The following is a 23,795-nucleotide window of genomic DNA, read 5'->3' as shown; positions in this document are numbered from 1 at the left end:
ATATTAAAAGGAACATAGAAATAACTTATTATTAAGGTATTAAGGCACACTTTAATAAGGCAAATAACCTACATATCCATTTTCTATTTAAATTTTGATATGGTGGGTTTACTTTAAGAAGAACAAATTTAAATTATTTTATTTGTAATACCTGAGCATTAAGTGTGTAAACTAGAATTGCAATTCTGCAAGCAAAAGATACTAGCTTTCTTCTTTCCAGACTCAAAAAGAGGACACAGGGTAGAAGACAAGACCTACCAATAAGGTAGGAAGCCTGTTTGCTTGTTTAAAACAAGGTCTTTTATTAAGTACAAAGCCAAGAGATTCTGGACAATGCTCATGAAAGTTCTGGACTCTACTTAACCCTATTCACCTACTTCTAGTTTACTCACAGACTTTCTCTCCAGAAACCGTTTAGCACTAAATTAAAAATTAATTTCTTTTAAAACATATAAGTTAAGCAAGTACCATATTGACCACAGTAGAAGTGCTACCACGAGTAATGCAGTAATATTTTCATTAAAAAATCCAAAGTCTACTGATATTTTTATTCCCATTTTAAAAATTGGTTTATTGGTTACCTATTTTCTTGCTTTCTGTAATCCAAGTATATATTTATACACACATATACATACACACACATACACACAAATTATTTATATCTCATGAAAAAAGGAAGAAAAATCAAGGGAAAAAAAGCAATAAATTATTATAGTTTGGAAAGGAGGTAAATCTCATTGCCAAAATGGTCACTGACATTTTGGGAATGGATCATTTCTAAGGCTGGTCAAACGACCTGAGATTTCAGTAGCAGATCTGAGGTGATCACTGGGCTCCGCCCAAACCTCATGATGCATCATGACTGCCAGTCAAGAAGCTTCCCCACCAGCACTCAGAATTTGGAGCCTGGCTCTTTGCTCACTCTTCAGCTACCGCCCGTTGACTAGTCTCCAACTTCAGGGGCAAAATGAGTGTCATAAATTAAGAAGCTTTGGGGAAAGCAGTAGATACCTGTCTTTCTGTAGCAGGATGCAGAAGGCAATGGACCTTACCTCAAGCAACGAGTAAGTTTCTCGATCATTTCTCTCCTTTAGTTTGACTTCATCAGCAAAATCATCCATAAAACAGTCTATTAGATTCATTAAGGATCGGACCAAGTTTGTATCGGAAGTAGGAGATAATTCCTGAAGTCAGTAAGAAAAATGACTAAACAATTTAAACTAGGTACTAGCTAAAATAGCCTCAGCTAATATTTATTAAGCTCATTTAATTTTAACAGGTAGTAATAATTTTAAATTCATACTATCTATGAGTGGGTACTATTATTACAATTCACTTGGGAGAACTGGATGTTACATTTAGGTAGTGTGTACTCTTTAACCTTTCATATCGATTCTCAAATTTTAAAAAATTGCCGTTACATGTATAGTTAAGATATGGATTCCATGGTATACTAATTTTACAAATAAAAACACTAAAAAAATTTCAGAGAAGGCAGTTAATTTGTATATCTAAAATGCTTAATAAGTAAAATCCATTTTAGAGCGTATGTATAAGCCACAGCAATACTCATAGTAAACTCATCACTATGAAATACAATTCCAAGTCTTGGAGCCCTCAAAAACCTTGCTGGAGTGCTGAACTTGTCGTGCACTTTACTCTTTTGTTTGTCACCATGATAGTTTATAAAATAAATGAAATAACATGTAATGCTCCTAGAACCATGCAGCATATAGCAAGTTCTCATAGGCGTTTGTCTTCTCCCCACGCAGCTCTTTTCCAATTGCCAAAGTCACATTGTTTGGTGATTAACAAGTAAAAATTAACTCTCTGAAACAGATTCCCTGAAGATTAGAGGCAGGTGACTTCATGTTCAGGTGCCACCCCAGTAGAAACATCAGAAATGACAGCTGAGTTTCTAAGTGTGGGACTAAGTATTACTGATGCAACACAAAAATACAAATAGTTATTATTACAAATAAAACAGATACTTATTACTACATAGTAAATAACAGGCATTCATAATTTCTTCAAGAGATAACAGAAGTGCACAGCACATTTTAAAAAGCTTGCATGGTTTCATGCTTTCCTACAGAAAGGATGTTTCAGTTATATAGAAAATTCATTTATTATTTGTATTATCTAAATTCTCTGACGATGCTAGAAAAAAAACCCATAAAGGTCCTGAAGCTTATTTTATTATGACCTCAGTTCATACATGTTAACTGTTTTTGAAACATGATTACTTCATATCTACAACGTATTTCAGTTACAGCCAAACTTCTTGAAAGAGCAGGGTGGAAGACACGTCACTTCCTTCAGATGTTCTTCCCTCTTTCCTCTCTTTTGTCTAAGTCACTCATGTACCTGTGATTCTATCCCTTGCTCTCTTCTTTTTTCTCTGGATTTTTTTCTTTAGGTAATCTACATTAACATGGTTTTAAAGTCCATTTTCCAAATCTGTACCTTGAGCTAAACTTCTGCCTCAAGATTTTTTGTTATATCTTCAACATCAAGAGAACTATCCACCCTATTTCCCTACATTTGCTGCAGGGCCAAAGTCATTCTAAAGGACCTTTGGTCAGCATCTCCCAAAGCAGAAATTAAACACTCTTGCTCTGTAATTTCCAGCTGGAGAGAGTTTAAGAGCCTCGCTGAAGGTCATCAACTCTCAGAGTCAGGAGATTCCCATTTCCTTGTCATTTTCCTCCTTCCCACCGTCCCCCCTTCCTCCCACCATCTCCCCTCCCTCCTCTTCCCCTCCCCAGTGTGTACTGAAAGAAAGAAAGAAAAATGAATTTGCCTACTTTGGGACCTCTTTCCAGTCCCATGGACTGACTGGCTTATTTAAGGAACTTTGGATAATAAATAATATTGTAATAATGGAAATTATTTAAAATATAATAGCCCATCAGAAAAAAGAAATAACATTTTGACATGGTTATGTGGGACTTTGAGTTCTCTTTTTTTAGAGAGAAAGAGTAGCACCAATATACCTCATTTGAAATATTTTTAGTGAATTGTATGAATTCTAATTTAAATTTTTAATTTAATCAGAAAAAGGTTTTGATTTAGTATCTCTTAGCTGATAATAAAAACAGACTTTAAAATTGATATGTAAGTCTAATTTGAGTTTTCCATTTATTTTTTAATCTTAAAATTCTCATTTGCCTTACCTTTGTATGCTTTCTAATAAATTCAACCGAAACAGGGACCATTCTGTCAAATAAGCCCATTATAAATTCCTTTTGAATAACACTGACTGATGCAGGTAACAGATTCACCCAGGACAACATCAGTGGTCTCCAGCCTAACATGTGAGGCTCCATGTAAATCATGCCACATCTGGAAACCTGGAAAGCCATAATTGGTTATCATCAAGGCAATAATGCTTATAAAATAAATATGATTTGGCACCTCTGTTTCTTATAATCTTCAGCAAAGTCTTGGCGGGGTGGGGGGAAGCTTAATATTATATAATTTCATGATGTCGATTTTTGTGTCTGACTTTACCAAATAGTCCTAAACCAAGAGGAAAACATCCTGACCACTAAATTTGTCAAGGTATGTCAACAGACATGTCCGTACTTTGAGAATCACAGATTGCTCTTAAAAGAAATTCTGCTAATATTTTTTGTTTAAAGTCAAAGGTACTAAGCAAATACATGCATTCATAACATTTTATAATTTATAAAAAGATGTCAAAATGGAGAACTTACAGTGGCAGGGGAGGCAACTTCTAAATCCATTGGCTCAAAAATTAGATTCATTTGTGGTGGCATCTGAATAATCTCCCCACTCATCAGACATAGCTTCTTGTTGTCATCCAGCACAGTGTTCATATTCTCAATCCACACTGCATCTACTGGGCCATCAAAAATTAACCATTTCCTATCTGGAGTCTGTTTCATGCATATGTGAACACAGGGCAAAAACGTAATGATGATAATATAAGGAAACAGTTCAATAATATTATTTCAAAATTTTAAAATATAAGTACTAGGATTAATTTCATCATGAAAATGTCAAGGCACTTTTTGAATAAAGATTACTACGTGTGTGTGTGTGTGCACAGATGTATATAATATGTATCACTAAAGAAGCCTATACTACATATGCCATGGACAAGACAGACATATGTTATTTTAAGATTCTTTCTCCCTTGCTTCCTTCCTTCCTTCTTTCTTTCCTCCCTCCCTCCCTTCCATCCTTCCTTCCTTTCTTTTCTTTTTTTCAGGGTCTCACTCTGTTGTCCAGGCTGGAGGGCAGAGTGGGGTGATCATGGCTCATTGCAGTCTTTGACTCCCAGGCTCAAGCAATCCTTCCGCCTCAGCTCCCAAATAGCCAGGACCACGAGTGCGCACCACCACACCCAGCTAAATTTTGTATTTCTTGTGGTACAGATGGGGTTTCACTATGTTGCCCAGGCTGGTCTTGAACTCCTGAGCTCAAGATCCACCTGCCTTGCCCCCCCAAACTGCTGGGATTACAGGCATGAGCCACTGCACCTGGCCCTTGATCAATGTTTCTGAACTCAAATATATTAACATGTTTTAGAAAGTAATATAAGTAAAAAAATATATACTTTCTAGGAAAAACAAAATTATGCAGATTATCTGACTCTATATAGCATCATGTTTATGCAAATTAATTACCCTTGTGTGCTAAACCAAATTTCTTATCCCCTTCACTGAATGAATTTACACACACGCATACAAGTATACACATCCACTTGGGCTGAACTCTTTCCTGATGGTATAGAAAACTACAACCAATATAACATTCATAGTCCCACAATGATAATAACAAATATGAAAATATGTATACATTGTCCAGAATATAGTAAATGCTCAACAGATATGAAAGAGTAGCCAGGTATTAGCCAGAGTGTACAAAGACTGATTCTCCTTTTCAGATCCTTATAATTCAACCTTTTTTGTATATACCAATGATTACTTGCTTTTCCTTCAGCAAATATGAGTTCAAGTTGAAGTGGTGAAGGATTTGAATCCGTATTAGCACATTCTCAGTCCCTGCAGCCAACTGCATTAATCTATAAGACAATGGGTCTCAGGCTCAAGCCACCCACAACCACACTCAGAGGCCAGTTCTAGCTGTGTTCAGGAAGCAACGAAGAGCCACAGCTCGGTGATTATCTTGAGATCAACTTCCTCTTCTGCTGTGGGCTTCCCATGTCTGTTATGCATCACTTTGGGAAACACTACCGTGCAATGGCGAGACCTTGGGCTTCACAGTCTCAAGGACCTCATTTGACTCTACTACTTATGAGCTGTGGACTTCAGGTGAACTACTTAAACTCCCTGAGACTCAGTATTTGTGGGACACAGCTTCCTGAAAAATGTAATGTAAGCTGTAAGTATAAAATAGAGGTATGTCATGATTATTTCTGTGTAAATAATTGTACATATTATCTAGTGACTTCATTTCTTATTCTGAGCCAGAGTGCCTCCACTGTGGCAAGAGACGACCTAAGAAACCACATCAAGGGTTCCAGACCTCTGTCTGCTTCACCTGTGCCCACAATTTCTTTTATCCTTGAAATTACTGTAACACTTGACTTTGGGCAAGATCTCTGCCCCATGAGAGTCAGTCTTTATGTCACTCATTGCCTAAGGTCTTTCCAGCAATAAGAGCAGAGCTGAGATTTCACGTTTTATCCATTATTACCTGACTCATGAGTCATGCTCTGCTAGGTCCTTAAGTGGGTAGACAGCATCAAGTTTAGAATATATGGTAGTCAGAAGAAAGAAAACACTCATAAAAAGAATGATTTGATAAACAAATTAAATGTCCTGAGCCTAGGCCCCTTTTCCTATACTACCAGCTTTAGCAAGCTGTCTCCCATATAATCACTTTCTCTGCAGAACCTGCTAAAATGTGGCAACCAAGTTAACATGTATTGGTCTGTGGATTCTTTTCATGAGAGTGGGCAGCAGAATAAGCCAGGAGTAGGTAAGTGCCCACTCTCCATTCACAGCCAGTAGCAGCTGGCACACCACTTGCCTCCTCTGCTTTCCACAAGGCAGTCATTCTCTTCCTAATATGCTAAAGGAAAAGTGTGGGAACTTTAAGACATCATTGTGCAAAGGTGTGCAATTTCTTCTGTAAGCATTGGCGTATATCTAACAATTAGCGGGCATGACAATAGCAGCAGCCCAAAGAGTGGGTGGAGGAAGAACATTACTGAAGAGGCAAAAGGATTCATGTCATTCAGATGTTCTCATTTCTAGTTCATCTCACTTCGGAGAAAATAACCAGAAATACTTTGCCCTGTCCTTTTTTTTCCTACCCTCTCTTCTGTATTCCTCCAGGGTAAAGGAGCTTGGTCTCTGGCATTTTTGCAGGTGCTGACATTTTTCTTCACAGAAATACTGCCAGAAGATCCAGTACTGTGTTTTAAATGAATATCTTAATCTATAGATACAATTAGTTTGTTTGAAAAAAAATCATAAATTGGTCAGAAATAAATATCTTAACCTTTTAAGATATGCATGTGAAAATGTTAGAACTTACCACTGAAGAGGCAAATGCTCTAAAACTGACAGCAAGGACCCCATCGGACCATTCATGGGACACTAAATCAAACTGTCCGTACAGTTGGCCCATGGTGACAGACTTAGGATTTAAAACAGTTATTTGAACTTTGTTTTCTTCCATTAGCCCCTTAATGAAAAAAAAAACATTTATTTATGCAAAGAATACTGTCTTTATTCATAGAAAACATTATTGTGCATATAGAAAATCCTAAGGAATCTACAAAGAAAGTATTAGAAGTAAGTAGTGAATTTGACAAGGTTCCAGCATACAAGGTCAATATATAAAATCAATTATATTATCTATACACAATGCTAATGAACGATTGAAAAATAAAATAAAATAAATTCACAATAGTATTTAAAAGCTCACAAAATAGGAAGAAATTAGCAAATGTGCAAGATCTACACATCTTAAACTACGAAGTGGGTTGGCAAATTCTTCTGTAAAGGATAAGACAGTAAATATTATAGGCTTTGCAAGTTTCATATGATCTGCCACATATTCTTCTATGTTTTCTTTTTTTAATTAACAAATGTTTAAAATGTTAACACTATTCTAAGTTTACTGGCATTACGAAAAAAGGCTTGGGGCTGAATTTGGCCCATGTACTGTAATTTGTTGACCCCTGCTACAAAACAACCTCTGAGAGAAAATTAAAAGATCTAAATATAGAGAAATGTCTATTTCCTGTGGAGTGAAAAATTTAATGTTGGTAAATCATCAATTTTACCCCAAACCCTGAAAGCTGGTCTATGGCATTACAAGAGATATTAATGCCCTTTGGACATAATTTTTTTTTAATTAACTGGCTTTTTAAAAAAAGGTTTACAGAAGAATTGAGCAGAAAGTACAAAGATTCCAGATACTCTCTCCACTACCCACACAACAGTTTTCCTTATTATTAACATCTTGAATTGGTGTGGTACATTGTTATGGCTGATGAATTCATATTAATGCATTACTATTAACTAAAGTCCATAGTTTACACTAAGGGTTCACTCTTTGTGTTGCATAATTATATGGGTTTTGCCAAGTGTGATAGTATCATTATCCCCCGTTATGGTACCATACAGAACACTTTCACTCCCCTAAAAATCCTCTGTGCTCCATCTATTGGCAATCATTTATTTTTTATATATAAAAACATAACAAGTTCAACTCTTTCTAACATTGCCTTCTGCCTGGCACTCCCGAGCATGGGACACAAACTATCAAACTGAAAAAAAAAAAAAAAAAAAAAAGTCAGAATATTAACCTTTTTTTTCATTTTTCTTTTGAGACAGGCTCTCACTCTGTCGCCCAGGCTGGAGTGCAGTGGCGCAATCTCGGCTCACTGCAGCCTCCTGGGCTCAAGTGGTCCTCTCACCTCAGCCTCCTGAGTAGCTGGGACTACACATGGCACATGCCACCACGCCCAGCTAATTTTTTGTGTTTTTTTAAAAGTAGAAACAGGGTTTCACCATGTTATCCAGGCTGGTCTAGGACTCCTAGACTCAAGTGATCTGCCTGCCTTGGCCTCCCAAAGGGCCAAGATTACAGGAATGAGCCACCACTCCCGGCAGAATAGCAATCTTCTCGCTCTGTCGCCCAGGCTAGAGTGCAGTGGTGCGATCTCGGCTCACTGCAAGCTCTGCCTCCCGGGTTCACGACATTCTCCTGCCTCAGCTTCCCGAGAAGCTGGGACTACAGGCACCCGCCACCACGCCTGGCTAATTTTTGTATTTTTAGTAGAGAAAGGGTTTCACCATGTTAGCCAGGATGGTCTCAATCTCCTGACCTTGTGATCCGCCCACCTCAGCCTCCCAAAATGCTGGGATTACAGGTGTGAGCCACTGCGCCCGGCCCAGAATAGTAATCTTAAACAATAAAACAAGCTCAATATCTTTGCTTTCTTTTGTGTGCCCAGGAAGGCGATAACAATGTATCTTCCTAAATTAAGAAGTATAGGAAATCTCTATTATCTTCTTAATCAGAACAAAGTTGCTGTCACCAAAGAAAAGTTTTTATCCTAAATGCAGCAAGGCTAGTGTGAAGCTATAGCTTGGTTGGCTAAGGAAGACTGCCCTATGACATAATCACAATGTCACCCTTAGAATTCCCTGGTAATGAGCCATTTAGACTTTACAAGTGGACCAAAATACATGCTCATATCTTCATCTCCTTCTACTCTTTGAGCAGTGACCTGTTGGGTTCTTTTGGAGACTTTATTTTATATATGTATATATATAAAAGATCAGTTCCTACAACAATAAAATAACAAAACAGGAAAAATACAAATGAGCCATAAATAAGATAAAGAATGCAGAAGACAAGAAGTGGAAAAATGGAAGAAAAAAGAGAAGGGAAGTAAAGAAACAAAATAGCATGAAGTATAAAAGCAGAAGAAACAGATGGCTGGAATAGGTAGCATACCAGTTTGTATAATAAATACAAATGATTTTAAACTTATCTTTGAAACGATAAAGACCACTGATCTGTAGAAAACAAAAGTCAAGCTATTTATTCTCTATAGAAAGTAAATCACAGTAACACCCAAGGATATAATTAATGACATGGGCAAATATACATACAGGGAGAAAGTAGGGGTAGCAATATTGAAATTAGACAAAGTAGATTACAACAAATAACAGAAAAGTAAGTAATTTCATATTGATTGAAGGGGAGACTCTTCAAGTAAAGATATAATCATCACAAACCTCATACAGGATATGAACATTGAAATTTATAAAGTGAAAACTATTTGAAATATCTATAAGGAGAGGTAAATAAAAATGCAATATTAGTTGAAGTATTTAAAACAGCCCCACTCCTTCAGCATTTCAAAGTCAATCAAAATATGATGTGTATAAGAATTCTGAATGTGTCATTATGTATGTGTGCACATATGCACACACACACATTTCAGTTCAATACCACTAGCAGCCAATAACAGAAGCTTGCATTACAAATCTATCTAGAAAATAAAAAAGACTCCTCTGAAAGTATTATAGGAAAACCTTCAGATTTTTCTGTTTTCAGACTTTTTTTCTACAAGAGACATGTATTACTTTAATAATTTTTTTAAAAAAGAAATAAAAGGTTGAAAGCAAGTTTGTGGCATACCCTTTATATGCTGAACTTCCTATTTGCTTCATTTTACTTTTCTAAAACTTTATTTTCTCTTTGACTCGTTTTTCTCATGATTTTAAGTTGCCACATTGAAAGCATCTTTTAAAATAATGGTACATTCTACCTTGCACAAAGTCAATTATAAATAAATTAATGCATTAATAATATACTTACCTTTTCACATATATCATTTAGTGCTCCAGCTAAGACACGATATGCACTAGTTTTTCCTCCAAATGGTTCTCCAACAATCATAAAACCATGACGCACAATCATCATTTCATATACTTGAAGAATCTTCTCAGAAAAGAATGCGGTCATTTGCAAATTCATGGAGGCACAATTGTCTTTGATAGCTGCCAGCAAATCATTGTAATCTGGTTTTGGTAATTTTACCCCAGGAAACAAATCCGAAGTAATTCCCTGATGATAGATGATTTGAAGGACTTACATTTTATATATTTATATTAAATACACATATTTTGTATTGATGGAAATAGGGCCATTAGATAATAATAGTTCAACAATATTTTTAACAGCTTTATAGAGGAATAGTTCACATACACAAACGTGTATTTTTTTCTTTTTTTTAATTTTTAAATTGTGATTCTTACGATGTTCGTTTTGCAAACAGTTTTTGTTTTGGTTTGTTTGAGACAGGGTCTGGCCCTGTTGCCCAGGCTGGAGTGCAGTGGCACGATCATGGCTCACTGCAGCCTCCACCTCCCAGGCTCAAGCCATCCCCGACATCAGCCTCCTGGGTAGCTGGGACTATAGGTGGCAATATTTTAAAGTATAAAATTTCCTAAGTAAAACCGTCAAAATAACCAAGATAATTAACATATCCATCACTCTCAAAAAGTTTCCTGTAACCTTTTGTAATCCTCCTTCCCTCCTCTCCTTGCTGCCTCCTACCTCCAACCCCCGATTGCCACTGATCTGTTTTTGGTTACTATTTTTATTTGCATTGTCTAGACTTTAATATAAATAAAATTAGACCATATGCATACTACTTTTTCCCTCTGGCTTCTTTCACATGGCATAAATATTTTGAGATTCATACATGTCACAGCAGGTATCAATAGTTTATTCTTTTTTTTTGCTGAGTAATATTCCACTGTAACAAAGTGCTACAGTTTTTAAATCTATTCACCTATTGATGTGCATTTTCATTTTTCCAGTTTTAGGCTACTACAAATAAAGTGACTACAAACATTTGTGTGTGAATTTGTATTAACAAATGCTTTCATTTCCCTTGGGTGAATACTGAGACATGGAATACCTGAATATGGTGGATAGGTGTTGAACATTTTAAGAAACTGCTTAACTGTTTTCTAAAGTGGTTGTACTATGTCATGTTCCTCTAGCCATGTATAAAAGTTCCACTATTAGGTATGATCCATCTTTTAAATTTTAGCCATGCTGTGCAGTGATATTTTGTTATGGTTTCAATTTGTATTTTCCAATGAGTAACTTCTTTACCTGTGCTAAGGCCATATGTTTATATTTTTCCTGATCTTGTCTTTCATTTTCTCATGTGTCTTTCAAAGAGTAGTTTTTTTTCAATTTTGTCAATGTATTCTTTTATGGATTGTGTTTTTTGGTATTGTACTTAAGTAATCTTTGTCTAACACAAAGTCACAAAGGTTTTCTGCTAGAAATTTTAGAGCTTGAGGTTTTACATTTAGTTTCATGTTATTTTTAAGTTAAAAAGTTGGAATCCTGACTTCTAGTTCAAAAATGGCAGCGTAGAAGCAAGCGGACTTCACTCCTCACCTCCACTTGAGAATTACTGCTTAATAAATGTTTTCTGAATGAATATACAACTGCATGACAATACATCTAGTGAGGTATATTTCCATATTCTGAAAATAAACATAGCTTTTACTCCTGGAAAATCTGTACAGTGCACTAGTACTAAACAAATTGAGGGAAAACTTTAGGGAGAAAATCTGAACTCTTTCCTTGTTGATTTGCTCCATAATATATTTGCATGTCAACTCTAAATACTAAGTAAAGCTCTTTTCATAATGATGAGACATGGTTGCCATCGGTAGCTAATGACACTGGACAATACTAGCAACAGCATCTCTTCTCCCCTTCCCCATGACATAACAATATCTTCAGTGCTAGGAAAACAGGATAACTATATACAGAAGAATGAAACTAGATTCCTATATCTGGAAATATGTAACACACTGCAAGCTAACTGCCTGAATTCCAAGACGGCATAAGTTAGTCCAACATCTAACATTTAGGAGGCACTCACTACCCCTCTGAGTTCTTCTACCTGGTATGGAGAAGAGGAAAAGAATGACACCAAAGGATATTATGAAAACTTTAACCATTATTCTAATACCTCCTCTCAATTACTCATAATCTTAAATTATAATAAGATTATTAAGCTTAGTTCTTATGTTATCATAAAAAACAATTTCATAAAAGTCATCTCATTTAAGGAAATTAGGCATATTTATCTATTTTATTTCTTCAGTCATTAGTTGAACACACATTTACTATATCTATAATGTGCTAGGGATTCAGTGGTGTGTTAGACCAATTATTTTTCTTTACGGAGCCTACATTCTAGTGGAATTTACAGGCAAATATTTTGTAACTTTCATGTGCTCATTATTTTCTGCAGTAACGAAAGTACTATTTTAAAATCCCAAGTTGTTGAAAGTTCTCAAAGTGACAAAGCTAGCTAAACACACTTCAAATAAAATATGGAATTATCTATGTTTCTCTGTACTGTGTCATTGTTTTCCATAGTGGGAGCTTCACAACCTTAGACATGTGATAAATACATTATTATAAGAGTTTTGATACATTGGGATAATGAATGTTCTTACCTCAAAGAGTGGTAAATCATGGGATAAAAATTTTGGCAGATTTACATCAATGATAGATCTAAGCAGCAAAATTTCTTCATTTTCATTTGGATATTTCAGCTAAAAAAAATACACTCATGATGATATCTGCATCTGCTAACAGCACCCACTCCCTTCGTGTTCGCATACACACAAACCTACAGACCCTGTACTCAGTTTAAACAAATGAAGCTCTTTTTTCATTATATTGGATTATTACGAACTTTAGAAACTGACATTTAAACTTGTTGTATTTTTTTTACTAGTTTATAATAAAAATCCAGGTTAAACTAACTACCTTTTCACAGATACGCTAAGTAAAGAGGTATTAACATGAATATAGTTTGGCAGCTGCCATCCCTTAGATTGGGTAGAACTTGCTTGTTCTCTACATGTATTCACGACTAGCAGTAGATTGGTCAAATGAAAATTATTAAAAGTGGGCAATCATTTTGAAAAGATGCATTTACATTTAAAACATAAACATTCACTAATTTGCCCATATTTTGATGCCAAGGCCTTTTCTTTGAGTATACAGTTAGGCACAATTTTTTTTTTCCAAAAGCATCAATAACACATCATCTATTCTATCTTGTTGTGTTCTGTTTTTGTTTTTTAAAGAGGCCAATGCTCTTCAAAGATACTTGTAATACAATTTAAGTGTATCATCCTGATTTTTTTTTTATTATTATACTTTAGGTTTTAGGGTACATGTGCACACTTCTTATCAACATCTTATTCAAAGTTAAAATTTTAGCATTTCATCTTTATTGAATCTTTCTTAAACATGAACTTAGTTTTCACAGGAAAAAAATTCCTTCTTTCTATGCTTATATATCATCAGTTTTCACACCATGCAGTTAGATGACACAGTAACAGTAACGTGTCCAAGTGGCTTCAAAAAGGTTCAAGAACAAGCAAACCGGCTCTGAGTAAGGAATGCAGCTCATCTGATAGAAGCCGAAGTGGAAGGGCAGAGCAAGGGATGCTGCTGGCTGCACACCCAGAACGCCACGTGTTAGCAAGTTCCACAGAGAGAGTGGAGATGGCTGGTCACGCGCTGAGTTAGTTTAATAAAGTGTGTTTAAGAAAATTCACATTAGATTCCAAAACATTTGTGGTGTACCCAAAGTTTACTACAAATCTGGTTGAACTTTGAACTTGTTACTCATACCTATAATAATGTTCACATGAATTAACAAAAATCCAAACTCAGAATTATTTCTTCCAACTTTAATACATTATTCAACATCTCACTCCAAAGCTTCTCCTACCACCATGCATATAATTTTCCAGAACCCTCTCCCTTTTCTCTAGAATCTCTCTGCCTAATAAATGCCATGTTCCCACTTAATTAGCTTCAGCCTTTCAAAGTGTGTGATGCCTGGCAGTCAGAGTCTGTCTCTGAAACTTGAGTTCCCCAATGACAGAGCATGTCCTGTTGATCTAGATTTTGTTTTTGGATCAATCTAACTGCACATCAATTATGAAGTGTCAAAAGTCTCTTTTGTTCTTTGAGAGGCTGTTATTTTAAAGCAAATGCTCAAATTGTTTCTTGCTAAAATAGAAACAAGCTTCAAAATATTCAGGCCAAAACATTCAACAATTCTATATCAGCTTTGAAAAAGAATGATAGGATTCATTTGCAGGATTCATTTGCTGCATAACTTTAATAGCTCAATTCCATAGTCAAGATTTCAGTGATGACATACACTAGGACAATGCATTATCCTTCCCCTTATCTGACCACAATCTAGTCCTGACATGCCAACTTAATACAAATGGTTGCCTCTAGTCCCTTTTGTTTATTTTATTGCAACAAACAATGACTTGAAGTTATGTCAGGCTAATGTGAAATAGAATATCACCACTATATATCAGAGTTCTTGATAACATTATTATGGAAGATAAAAATGCATCCTATTGTTCTTAATCACATGGGATATAATTTAAAATCTGTATCTTCTACAAATCACGAATGTGAAAATTTTGCAAGCTCCAAGGTCACATTTTGCATTTTGCTATTAACTAAGCCTATCTGATTTCATAAAGAACTAACTAATGTACAGTTAGATTTCATGGTTCTACAATATACTCTCAATGAAAAGTCAACCAAAGCTTAAAGTATTTGGGCTTTCATATATTACAGTTACAATTAAGACCATTTTGAAGGTAAACAACATACTGCAGATCTATTACTGCTAGTCCACAGTTGGCTGCAATTGTGTAATTATAATAAGTGACAATATTTAGAGTCTTTTGTGTATATTAATTATACTTATTTCATTTAATGCTATATTTGTTTATATGTTTATATAGACTGAAAGTATTTAAAACATTTCTCAGGAGTAAGCAATTTTATTCCTTGGTAGTACCCCGTTAATGAAACAGAACTCAAATCACTAAGAATTACATGTGCAAGGTTTTACAGATCATTATAAAATTTTTTTTTTCATGTGTACAAGATAATACATTTTTGGTGTCATAATTGATTTTTTTCAATCAATTAATGAAACCAACAAGTTATTGGAATTTTGTGAAGACCCATTAGGCTGGAAATTTACAAGTAAGAAATATTGTGTTCTCTACCTTCAGATTCCCAGCAGCAGTAAGAACTGACTTCACGGCTCTCATTCCATAGTCGTAGTGATGTTGAGATGACAGCTGCTCTGAACACAAGCGATACGTAGCCACAATTTTTACAGACAGTGGCCGAGCAGTGACAAACCCACAAGAGTACAGGACTATTTCAGCAATCATGGCATAGTCAGGCACCATCATTGCTACTGTCCGAAAGAGAGCCTATGGGTAGGTAGAAAAGTTACTTTTAAAAGGATCATCATAAAATAAGCTAGGCATGGAAAGATAAATACCACACGTTCCCAGTAATATGTGGAAGCTAAAAAAGTTTATCTCATAGAAGTAGAGAGTAAAATAGTGGTAACTAGAGGCTGGGAAAGGTGAGGTGGGGCAATAGGGAGAGGCTGGTTAACAAATGCAAAACTTCAGGTACATAAAAGAAATAAATTCTAGTGTACTGTAGCACTGTGGGGTGATCATAGTTAAAAATAATTTATTCCATATTTTTAAATAGCTAAAAGAGAAGAATTTGAATGTTTCCAACACAAATAAATGATAAATATTTGAAGTGATAGACACACTATACCCTGATTTGATCATTACACATCGTTTACATGCATCAAAATATCACTCTCTACTCAATAAATATATGCAATTATTATATGTCAATTAAGAATAATTTTAAAAGGTAAAAATGTATAAAGAGGTTAGAAAATTAAAATAAAAAGACCATTGTAAAGATAATCATACTCTTTATTTCATAATGTTATGACTTTATACCTTTTCTACAATAGCATTACATTTTAATGTTCATAGTCCATTAATAATAATGTATTGTATTCTTGAAATTTGCTAAGAGAGTAGATCTTAAGTGTTACCAACAGAAAGAAAACAGAGAAAGTATATATGTGAGGTGGTGGATAAGTTGATTGGCTTGATTAGGGGTATTGTTACACGATGTATATGTATATCAAAACATCACATTGTACACCTTAAATATGTATGATGTTTATTTGTCAATCATACTTCAATAAAAAAATCATTGACCTGGAAGTTTAAAAAGTAGACAAAAAAAATAGACCAATTCCTGGCTTCTGAAAATATAAAATAAATTTTAATGTTCAAATCATATAGATAAAAAGCAACTTAAAAAATCAATTTCCTGTTGTGTATATAATAAATATATCATTAGCTTTTTGTATCAATTCTTTTTCGTCTAAGTGTTCAATTTCAATTACATTATATTCTTCATGGGGAGCAACATGTTACAGAACCTCAGACTCTCCCAGGATGTTCAAAAGTTGGGTTTCTCATCTGGGCTGCTGAGTGTCCCCATGTTGGAAGACTGGGCTTCAAGCAAGGCCCTACAGGGATCTACTTAATTATGTAATCTAGGGTTTACCAGATTATGTTAGTGTTAGATAAATTATCCATTTTGAGATATTTTTAACTTTTTTGAATCCAAAGTCACAATGTCAGTCTTTCAGCAACCATAATAAAGGAAAGAAAACTGGAAATAATAGATTATTATTAGAGATAAATCAATTTTACAAATTGTAAAGATAACTTTTTCTCATGATATTTAAAATACTGAGGTTATATGATGTTTTTGATGGTAAGTAAATAGAAAACAATATATTTTAAAAGAATAAATAAGAATTTAGGTATAGAATATTAGTGTGTATGAGGACTCACTTCAATAGCTCATGTATTAAAACATGACTTTCTTGTACAAAATATGGAAAACAGCAATATTCTAAGGGAAAAAGAAGTTATTCTAGTGAATGACAATCATAGTCAGATAGTTCATAAATACATTCTGGGAATTAGTTGAATTACCAAAAACTCAAGGTAGATAGAAAATAAGAACATCTTGCTTAAATGATCTATTATGACTCTTCCAAGTTGAGAACAATTCGAAGATTTGTATCAAGTAAGATCCTTCTAATGTGTTGTGTTAATTACTAGTTAGAGGCCATAGTGCTGCTATTTTATCAATAAGGTTACCATTAAAGAATGGAAAGAATAAAATGTCTAAAAAATATAATCTGAGCAAATAACTTGAAATAAAAAAGCTTAAGCAAGTGTTCTAACCACTACACACGAGGGAAAAAAGAGCATGAGAATTGCTATATAGTTGGTATCTCTTTTAAAGGGTAGGTTCTCAACAACTACTTTTTTAAAGAATTGAAAGAGAGAATGACTGAATTAACGAATCAGTCAGCCAGTCAACGGGGTTAGGGTGATAAAGTTTTTCTACAACAGCATAAATTACTACTAGTTTGAGGTCAACATCCAGGACTGTGTGTTGTAGGTTTCCCTTTGACCACCCTAGTTACTTCACAAATATCCTATTCACCTCTTAGCACTGTTAGCAATACGGTTGTGGAAAATGATGAAGCAGACATATTTCTGACTCACAGAACAAAAAATAAAGTGAGGTAAAGAAGTGTCAAGGGGTATCATGATATTCCATTTATTAGGAGTCCTCCACCAATGACTGAACAATGATACTTAACACACTGAAAAACATCCTGATTGAAATATTTTTGAAGCCTAAACCAGTGATTCTCAAACAGGTTGTGCAGCATACAGATATAATGTGGTTCGATTTTGGATGTACCAGAAATAATTTGTTGGTAATAGCAGTAAGTTTGAAGATAATTTAGTGCTTTGTTAAAAAAATTAAATTGGATTCTAGCTTAACCAGTGACATAGTTTGTTGAGTGTGAAAACAAAGAGGGTACAGATCCAGGTAACATGCCAAGACTTGAGTAAATTCCAGTGCATGTAATCCATGTGAACATAATCTTCATGTTTATCTCAGCAAAAATAAATGATCAAGAATAGCTGTTCTACTGCTTCTGCTCTATTGGTGGAAGAAGGAGGGTGGTACATAAGGAAATGTGTATACTCTCTGGAGCATGCTTTCAAAGGACTACATATTGGTACAATAAAAAAATTCAAGCAATAACTTTTTACCATTTAAGAAACTGCAAATTGATTTTATAAATATTTTGATCTGTTCAGGAAAAGCTGGATTTTAGTTGAATGAAACGGAGGATTTAGGATCTACTTTGTTTTTTCCCCTCAATACTATTTGTGTTTCATCCTACATATACTCTGAAAAGCTACGTATCACTTTATTGGCTTTGTGACATTAGGAGATCTAGAATGCGTCTGTTTTACCGTGGCTTCTAACAAACTATTCTAAAATGATCACTGACTACTGATTCTTCAGGATAGTTTAAATCTAAAATATAGCTTCTCTAAAGTGAAGATGTATTTAAGAAATTGCTTTATTATGCAGATTTTGTCTAAATGTAACAGGATGTCAAAATGGGACTCTTTCTGTATGATATGATACATCAGTTACTAAAGTGAGTATGATCTTCTCAACATACAAAATCTACAAAGGAAATGTCTACAACCTTGAACCCTCTCATCTACTTGTAGATTACAAAATATTTGAGAGAGGAAGGAGTTGTGAAAATATTCCCTTTGAAGGGAGCTGTCATTATGCTCTGAGTCCCCACAACCCTCCTCACTACACCCAAATTCTGTAAGAGCTTGGTAGATATTCCTGCATTTCAGGAGATATGGCCTGGTGCCTGACTCATGTCTGAAAAAGGATAGTGACCTGTGGTAGCAGGATTAATACCCAGGGTTTGTTGGGAAAAGGATTTATGCGTGGAACACAACAAAGAAGGGCCACACTGAAGCTCTATAAGTGCTGCCCTACATACCTCCTGGCAGAGTGAGAGCTCTCCAACAGTGAAGTTTACATGGAGTTGACCACAGAGATCCAGGCAGAGAGAAGGCAATGACAACTGGAGAAACAGAATCCATCACTCAAGCCTCAGGAATTACAAGTAGACTCCTCCTAATGGGACAGTCCCTGAAGAACCCATGGACATGCACATGACAGGATTCAGCTATAAACCTCAGCCAAGTCCAGGGACTTCACCCAGAAGGTCAGATCTGAACTGTACGTATGTTTAGTGTTCACTGCTAGTTTAAAGGATGAGCATGAATTTGTCAGACAGGAAAGATGCAGCCTAGTGGAGCACTTGAGAGAGAAAATAGCATGTAGAAAGGCAAGGGACCTTCAGAGGCTAGTGAGGCCCAGTGTAACAGACAGAGGCAGGGAAATGACAGGACAGATGCAACTGAGTCCTCATGCCAAGGGTCTTGTAGATTGTACTAAGAAATCTGAACTTTAGTCCATGGACAAAAAGGAGCCCAGCAGTTTTTTAAAGTTGAAGATTATATGATTAGATTTCTTTTGATAGATAACACTGGTAGCACTGTGATGGGGAATTCATTATAGTGAATTTCAATAGAGAAGAAATTGATGACAAGTGAGCTACTACAATAAGACACACAGGAGAAGACAGAAGGCAGGGAGCAGCAAGGTGTGGCAGGGGGACCAGGTCAGTGCTGCAGGGATTGTAGGAGTTGTGTGAAATGGAAACCCTGGGCTTGGTGACTGACTGAATCATCAGGTGAAGAAGAGGGAGTTTTTGAGAATGATTCTGAAGACTGGTAATGATACTTGCTGGGCCCCAACAGGCTTTTATTATTTTTTAGGGAATATGTAACTCTTTCATTTCAGACTTGTTAGGTATTTGGTATTTCCATATATACCTGAAAACAGATGCTCTATAGAAGCTTGAACCAAGAAGGCTGCACAATAGGAGAAGCTATCAGAATTGAGAACAGCTTTTGGCCTCATGTAGAAGGAAAATACATTATCCCCAGGAACTACCAGGTGAATATGTTAGCACTGTTTCAACCTGCACAGTAAATAAAACCGTGGAAAAGTCTGCAGAGCGCATTAACAAACTCAACCAATAATGGCTCCCAGCTTTCTATAACAAGCTACTCACAGATTTTGGTTTTTCCTACCTTTGCAAATTTACATATTCAGATTGATCCTACCAAATAAAAGAATAACACAGCGAACAAATACAAGAACTGCAACAACAACAAAAAAGGCTTTCCAAAAGAAAATGCCAAATAAAACTTGTAAAATATTTCTTAGATAGAAGAGGATTTACCGTTTTTCATTTGTTAATCATGCCTTCCTTCACTAAGGCAAAATACTAAAACATAAGACTTAACATATAAACGGGCATGAAATGGAAATACAAAAACACTCAGCAGCAATCAGTCATATCAAGTCTTTTTGGTGGAAAAGAAAAACTGCTCATTTAGTTTTCTTTCTGGGAAGCTGTCAGTGTAAGCATGTGAAGTGTGGAAGTAATACAGGAACTAGTCAGGAGATTTGGTTTTGGATCCACAATTACTATTACATTATTCTTCAACATTGCTGTCTGTATATGTGCCATACATATGCAATTCATCAGAAAAGGATATAAAATGGTTAACCAAAATATGGGGAAAATGTCCTATTTTACTAATAATCAAAGAAAATGGTTTTTTTTTTTTTTTAAGTAAAGTCTGGTCAATTCAAGAAAGTGTTTTGTTCTTTTTCATTAAAAAATTAATGCTGAGTGTCAATGAAAATTGAGAACTGGTATGGGATGAAAATAATTTCAACCTGTCTTGGAGCACAATTTAGCAATAAATATCTTAGTCCCATGACTCCATCTAAAGAAATATTTCAAAATAGAGAAACACCTTTAGTAAAAACTACTCATTGTGATATTATTTATAATGCAGGAAAACTGAAAGCAAACTGAATGTCCAAAAGTAAGCTACAGTTCAGTAAATGTATTAATAGTTGGAATTATGCTTATAAAGATGGGAACATGCTCATGTTATAATATTAACACGAAAAAAACCCACTCAGCATACACAATAGTGTGCTTCCAGCATTGTAAAAAGGCATTTAAAAGTAAGGAGACACAATCTACAGTAAGCAGTAGAATGGGTACACCCTTAGTATTTTTCTATATTTTGTAATTTTTCAAAATTAGCACTATTTTAAAAATAAATAGTTTGGGAATTGTTCCTGGTGTGGATATTTACTCTGTAAAGATACTCAAAGCTTTAAAAATTGTTTTCTAAAACAATTTTCTAAACATTATAACTAAAAAAAATATTTTATATAAACTCAAGGATAGCATATTCTTTCTTTTCACACACACACAGACACACACATACTTTTAAAATATTTTCTTTCTTTCTTTTTTTTTTTTTTAAGAGACAAGGTCTCACTATGCCCAGGCTGGTCTCAAACACCTGAGTTCAAGTGATCCTCCCACCACCTCAGCCTCCCAAAGTGCTAGGATTATAGGCGTTAGTCACCATGCCCAGCCCTTTTCATATATTAACTTTGTAAATTATAGAGAAGAAATAGATTATATAATAACTCCTTCCATACCTTCAGGTTATCTGGCAGTTCTGATCGCCCAGCATACCCAGGGTTCATTGTTATAAAGACAGCACACGTGGGGTCAAGTTTTAGTTCAGTTCCTTCAAACATCAGTATATCAGCACCTGCATTAATACCTGCAGGTAATCAGGAATGAAATGACTTAGTAATAACACATATAAACGTGAGCTGTGCCACTCATTACCTCTCATATTTCTTTTATTTTCACAGAATGCAAAGACAAACTAGTCCATTACCTCTTTGGATAGTAAGGATTTGTTGAGCAACCACAGAGAGTACTTCCAAATCAATTCTGTTAAACTCATCAAAGCAAGCCCAGGCTCCACAAGATAACAGTCCCTATGAGAAAAGAATAATGAAAATTTTTGACTTTATCTGATTCAATATTGCATTGAAATGTTGTATTTTCACCTGATCTTTTCAAGGATTTAATATCCTGTCAAGGAAATTGCTTATTCGCCTTTATCTTTAAAGACAGCTGATTTTTTCATTACCAATTCATTATTCCGCATGAGTAAAAGAGTTTGATCAATTGGAAAATTTTCCAATTAACATTTTTCTCCTTTCTGCATTTTTTTTTAGCATTTAGACATACACTATAATCTCAAAGCCTTTCCTGCTTTTTATTTACAAGTTGATTTTATTTGCTTACTCCACATGGATTTTATAGCATAGGTTATAATAACCATCTAAATAAGATGACTTCTGTTGCCAATAAGACTGCCTTGTGGTATGAGCACCTTAATAGCCAACCACCATAGTTTAAGGCCCTGGTTTGTGGTCGTAACCCACAGCTACCTCACAGATATGTGCCATTTGATCACAAGGAAAAACTGGAAAATCAAGCATGAGTAGTTTCATCTGAATTCAGATTTACTTTTAAAAACATCAGATGATTCAACAAATATGTACTGAACATACATTTTATAGATTGTGTGTGCATGCAGCACACACATGCATGTGTTACATCGAGTACATTGTATGTGCCAACCGTGACTCACAGCACTTCGTATGCATATTTTATGCAAGGACACTAAGGCTATGCCATATGAGATGTTAAGTAATTAGCACAAAGCCACACAGATTATAGCAGCTGACCTTCGATTTTTACACATTGCATTTTCCTGAACCACACTGGATTGTACACGAACTCTATGCATGAATAGTACATTCTCATTAGTTGGAGAAGACCCTATAAATGACTTTGACCTCTAATGCATGACAACAAATCACAGAGAACAGAATGCTTTGGAAGTCATATTCAAACAGTTATATAAATTTTGAGATTCTTGATAATAAAAATCATGTCTTTCTAATTTTCTACCCCCATTATTCAGCACAATCCCTATGCAAAGAAGCTATTTACAAATACTAATAAGCAAATTTAATACTATTAAGTTCATGACTCTAAATAAAAGAATGGTCATTACATGGATTCAAAAACTGAGCAATATATACTAGACATTTCTTTAGACATTTAATAATGTAATGGCTATTCAAATTGCATGTAGAATTCTTTAGTTTTTTTTATTTATATATTTTTATTTGTACAAATTTATGTACAAATAAAATACGTACAATTTTGTTACATGCATAGATTGCATAGTGACTGAGTCACTATGCAATTTGGTATCCATTACTTGAATAACATACACTGGTATCATACCGTTTTGGTATCCATACCATTTTATGGTATCCATCACCCGCATAACATACATCGCCCCTATTAAGTAATCTCTCATCCCACCCCTCTCCCACCTTTGCACCCTTCCATTTCTATCATTCTACTCTCTACAGCCACGTGTACAGATTTCTTAGCACCCACTTATGAGTGAGAACATGGGATATTTGACTTTCTGTGCCTGGCTTGTTTCATTGAAGATAATGACCTCTAGTTCCATCCACGTTGCCGCAAAAGACACAATTTCATTCTTTTTTATGGCTGAATTGTATTTCATTGTATAGATACACCCTATTTTCTTTATCCACTTCTCCACTGATGGACACTTAGGTTGATTCCATATCTTTGCTATTGGGAATAGTACTCATTTCAACAAGGTTGTAAATCATTACAGAGAATGAATTAAAATGTTAATTGGTCATTTAAATGTTTTCTTCATATTTTATTAATTACAATTTTGAGCTTTTAAAAGTTCTAATTCTAATCATTCCAGTATCACAAATGGAGAGTAATTAAACTCCAGATCAGTCATATTCCAGCCAGGAACAGTTTACTGCATGGGTTAGGGTTGGTATATTCTATTTTGTTAGTTTGTTTATCTTTTTTAATGTTAACTTTTTCTGGAGAAAATTTGGAA

The 23,795-nt window shown here is 35.0% G+C and overlaps 1 protein-coding gene across 1 annotated transcript in view; it reads right to left on the bottom strand.

The window, feature by feature from the left end:
* The window catches only part of DNAH7 (dynein axonemal heavy chain 7), a 330,709-nt gene that overhangs the window by 148,893 nt on the left and 158,021 nt on the right, over positions 1–23,795 (bottom strand). Inside the window, exons 25-33 of the mRNA XM_032755099.2 lie at positions 21,714–21,816; positions 21,466–21,593; positions 15,126–15,338; positions 12,519–12,617; positions 9,841–10,089; positions 6,535–6,684; positions 3,720–3,902; positions 3,177–3,353; positions 1,053–1,184 (exon numbers count right to left, since the gene is read on the bottom strand). Of these exons, the coding sequence (XP_032610990.2) occupies positions 1,053–1,184; positions 3,177–3,353; positions 3,720–3,902; positions 6,535–6,684; positions 9,841–10,089; positions 12,519–12,617; positions 15,126–15,338; positions 21,466–21,593; positions 21,714–21,816 (1,434 nt within the window). The remainder of the gene's footprint in view (positions 1–1,052; positions 1,185–3,176; positions 3,354–3,719; positions 3,903–6,534; positions 6,685–9,840; positions 10,090–12,518; positions 12,618–15,125; positions 15,339–21,465; positions 21,594–21,713; positions 21,817–23,795) is intronic.

The sequence above is a fragment of the Hylobates moloch genome, unplaced genomic scaffold (assembly GCF_009828535.3).
Source record: "Hylobates moloch isolate HMO894 unplaced genomic scaffold, HMol_V3 SCAFFOLD_1, whole genome shotgun sequence".
In the NCBI taxonomy this organism is placed as follows: domain Eukaryota; kingdom Metazoa; phylum Chordata; class Mammalia; order Primates; family Hylobatidae; genus Hylobates; species Hylobates moloch.
This window is presented reverse-complemented; position numbering and strand designations above follow the sequence as displayed.